Here is a 4,247-nt window from a genome sequence, read left to right on the forward strand (position 1 = left end):
CTGAGAAAAAATTCCTGCCCTTGTCCTCTTCCTCCCCCTCACAGGGAACCAGAGGTCCTGCTTCTTCCTTTGCTGAGAAGTTGAGATGTTTTAGGATTGAGAATCTGCAGGCCTGCGCTGAGTGCATGGTCCCTGGGTGGTGCAAACAGTTTGCACTTGACTATTAACCTAAAGGTTGGTGGTTTGAACCCACCCAGCGATGCCATGGAAGAAAGGCCTGGCAATCTGCTTCTGTAAAGATTACAGCCCAGAAAACCCTATGGAGCAGTTCTACTCTGTAATGCACGGGGTCACCATCGGTTGCAACTGACCTGCCAGCAATGGGTTTGGCTTTTGGGTGTTTTTTTTTTTTTTGCACCGAGTGTAGCAAGCAAGCACTAGCTCTTTCTCAGTTACACCTGTTTACACTTTCAGAGTCTTAACTCGGCTGGCCCTTTGATTAGTATTCAAACTATTCATGAGATGAGAGGTGGCGGGGTGTTGAAGTTTCAGAAGTTGTCTCACTGGTGGGCAGAGCTGGGAGTTATGTGTGAATAAAACATAACTGTGCCAATTAAGGAACCCTGGTGGCACAGTGGTTAAGAGCTCGGCTGCTAACCAAAAGGTCGGCAGTTCAGATCCACCAGCTGCTCCCCGGAAACCCTATGGGGCAGTTCTGCTCTGTCCTCTAGGGTCACTGTGAGTCGGAATTGACTCGATGGTAGCGGGTTTCACGGTTTTGTGCCAATTAAAAATAAAAGGCCTGCTATGTTGAACTGATAAACTAAATATGATTTTGGTTTTCAATCTTTCCAAGTATTTAAAGGACCCAGCTCAACCTATTTTGGAGACCTTGGACAAGGACAGCTCGCCGAAGGAAGATGCCTGGGACTCTGTGTCCATCATTTCGTTTCCAGAAAAGGAGCAAGATGCTCGCCAAAGCACTTTGAACCAAAGCGCTGGCCCAGCCCAGCTATCCCCGGAAAGAGGACACTGAAGCCACCAGGGCTGCTGATGCTGCCGCCTGGGGCTTACGAAGACCAGTACCCCTACGTTCCTGCAGCTGACAAGGCCGTATTGGCGTCTGGTGAGAGGGAATGGGTCTGGGCCAGAGAGCAGCTTTTTTTTTTTTTGCCTTTAAACTAAGAATTTTCTAATTCATACCAGTCCTAGAATGATTCTACAAAGATGTCCCAGCAAAATTAAGGTTTCTTTTTTCTTAAACACTAAAAAGGCATGTAATTATTTTTTAGCAAGATGGCGGTGGTACACCTCCAGTATTTTTTTTCAGTGTTGGCTGAGAGGGAGGCTGGAGAGGAGAGAACAGTGGGCTGGAGGGACTAGAGGCCGGGTTCTCTCCGGGACCTGCAGAGGGGCTGGGAGTGGTGGACGCGTCTCAGGGCCTCGCCAGCGTTCTCCAACCAGGGGAGCCAAGTGGCCCTTCACATCCAGTCTGCTGATTTATAAAATGTGACTGATCCTGTACGTATCTTCCTAGTAATTTAAGTTTTTCTTTTTTTCAAGCTAGAAATAAAAGATTGTATAGTCAGTTTTTTACAAAGTCTAAGTGAATTTCTTCACTTTGCCGCCTTTATTTTGGCCTATTTTTTGCAAAGTTTCAACGTCTTAGAATTACTACGTCTGTACTTTTGTTTTCTTAAGTAACACCCAGTAGAGCTATCAAGGAGCCCAGGTGGCTAAGAGCTTGGCTGCTAACCAAAAGGACGGCAGTTCAAATCCACCAGCCGCTCCTTGGAAACCCTATGGGGAAGCTCTACTCTGTCCTCTAGGGTCGCTATGAGTCAGAATTGACTCTGTGGAAATAGGTTTGGTTTGTTTTGGGTTTAGAGCTATCAAGTCCCCCTGGGAACGCAGCACAAACTTTCTGAGTGTGTCACCTGATGCCCTGAAAAGTTTTTGTGTGAGCACTTCATTTGTGTGTGAGTCATGCTATGTTGCCAAGGCAAGGGTTTGCGAGCAGTCAAATCAGCTAATAGACCAGACTGACATCCACAGGGCCCACAAGTCATCTGCTGGGACCAGGATGGGTGGGCTGTTTGGTTCAAAGTAGAGACGTTTAAACCCCATTTCTAAGACTCTTAACATTAAAGAAATGGATGTATACCTTCAGCCCACCTTCCACACAAAGCGACACAGTTGCTGTATGGTTGGCTTTAGGAAGAAGCCCGTGGGGCAGCTCTATCCTGACAGTGCCTGGGGGTCAGGCTCGCAGTCAGCAGTCAGCAGCTCCTCGAAGCTTCTAGCACCAGGTGATGGAACTGCTGTATCCGAGGAGGGGGCCCTGTACATAGATCCTGCTGCTAAGAACTGGCTGTTGGCTAACCTTCTAAGCATTGTGCACCCTGCCATTCAAGGTAGACAGAGACGGACAGCCAGCCACCATCGGGTCAACGCCAAGTCATGGTGACCCAATGCACAACAGAACGAAGCACTGCCCGGTCCTGCATCAGCCTCACGATCCCATGTTCAAGTCCGTCATTGCGGTATTTTGCCAATCCATCTCACTGAGGGTCTCCCTTGCCCCCTGGCCCTCTCCTTCACCAAACGTGATGTCCTCCTCTAGCAACTGATTCTTCCTGATGATGTGTCCAAAGTGAGTCCAGACAACGTTCTGTTGTGATCCATAGGGTTTCCGTTGACTAATTTTTGGAAGTAGATCTCTAGGCTTTTCTTCCATCTTAATCTGGAAGCTCCACTGAAACCTGTCCACCATGAGTGACCCTGCTGGTATCTGAAATTCGGCGGCAGAGCTTCCAGCATCACAGCAACACACAAGCTGCCACAGTATGACCAACTGACAGATGGCGGATGGGCCGTCTAGGGTAGCAAGAGTTCAAAGGGCTCCCACCCACAGCCCCTGCCCCATGCATGCAAGTCCTCCTGTGAGACACCTCTTTTAACTAACAAGTTCACCTTGAGCTGGGACAGGTTTGGAGGAAGGGTTAGTAGATGGACATTGTAAAAACTGACCCTGGATCATTTAGGAAGTTTTAAGATGGAAGAGCTTCCATGGTTGGGCCACTGGGCTGATGTGAGGAGAGGAGGACGTGGATATGGCAGAAAGAGAACAGCGTTAACCAGGAGGAAGGGGGCAGATGAGTCCATTGCTAAAAGCAGAGGGTAAGGCTATCGGGGACAAGCAGGCTGGCCTTTGGAGTCATTCTGAAAAGGCTGCACTGCTTTCCGGCGGAACCTGCCTAGAATCCTGGAGCAGGTGGTCACTATGGTTCAGGCCGAGAAACGCTTGCCTGTTGGTTAAAGGCAGTGGCTTAATCTAGCGAAAGACTCAGAGCCCAAGCCCAGGGCTGGCACTATCTTCAGATGCCTCTCACATGCCAAGCTGGCTGCGGTTCTTTCCTCATAGGGGAGGGCCAGCACAAACCCAAACCAGGCTGACCGCAAGCCCAAAGGAGCTGCAGCTGTGAGGGTCTCCTCCCTGTTCTAACGCAACATCTTAGGAGGCAAGGGGCTGGCCTGTTACCCAAGGGAAACGGATGGGAATTATTCGAATAAGTCATATGCTTCCTTTATTATTTTCCAAACTAAACCCCTGGTTCTACTTTGTAAAATAAATGACTAATCATTGGGATTAATATTTACACTAATGTGGCCTTTAATTGCTAGTCAAGCTAAGTACATAACCGTAAATGTCTGAGTTGGAAGCAATCCTGTAATTACGTCATCTATAACAGGGCAAACTCCAGCCCACGGGCTACATCCGGCCCTCGCTGTCTTCATACGGCCTGTGAGCTAGGAATAGTTTCTACATCTTTCAGTGGTGCGAAAAAACAAAACATTTCATGACACGTCAAAATTATATAAAATTCAAATTTCAGTGTCCATAAATAGTTCTACCGGAACCCAGCCACATTCATGTATTCATTATCTGTGGCTGCTTTTGCACTGTAGACACAGTCGTCGTGACAGAAATTGTACGGCTCTCAAAATCAAAAATATCTGCCACCTGACCCTTTACAGAGAAGGTTTGCTGACCCCATACAATCAAGTACTCAGTGTACAGGAGAAAACAGACTCAGTCCCATCATTTAGGCTCATGCAGTTACAGAAAGGAAACCAGGAGGTCGACTAGGTCCCTACAAAACCCCATCTGACCCTGGAACGGTCTGATTCAGGGGTCACACGGTATATGTAGTGGTAGAACTTAATCTGTGGCAGTGGTACAATTCTCCCTTCCATGCGAAGACTTAGGCTCGATTCTCAGCCAGTGCACCTCCTGTGCAGCCACC

At 48.2% G+C, this 4,247-nt stretch overlaps 1 protein-coding gene across 1 annotated transcript in view; it reads left to right on the forward strand.

The window, feature by feature from the left end:
• IFNGR2 (interferon gamma receptor 2) overlaps nucleotides 1-1,540 on the forward strand; it is a 15,395-nt gene extending 13,855 nt beyond the window's left edge. Inside the window, exon 6 of the mRNA XM_023741300.1 lies at nucleotides 797-1,540. Within this exon, the coding sequence (XP_023597068.1) occupies nucleotides 797-976 (180 nt within the window). The 3' untranslated portion in view covers nucleotides 977-1,540. The remainder of the gene's footprint in view (nucleotides 1-796) is intronic.
• The last annotated feature ends 2,707 nt before the right edge of the window (nucleotides 1,541-4,247 follow it).

Source organism: Trichechus manatus, unplaced genomic scaffold (genome assembly GCF_000243295.1).
Source record: "Trichechus manatus latirostris isolate Lorelei unplaced genomic scaffold, TriManLat1.0 scaffold00177, whole genome shotgun sequence".
Classification (NCBI taxonomy): domain Eukaryota; kingdom Metazoa; phylum Chordata; class Mammalia; order Sirenia; family Trichechidae; genus Trichechus; species Trichechus manatus.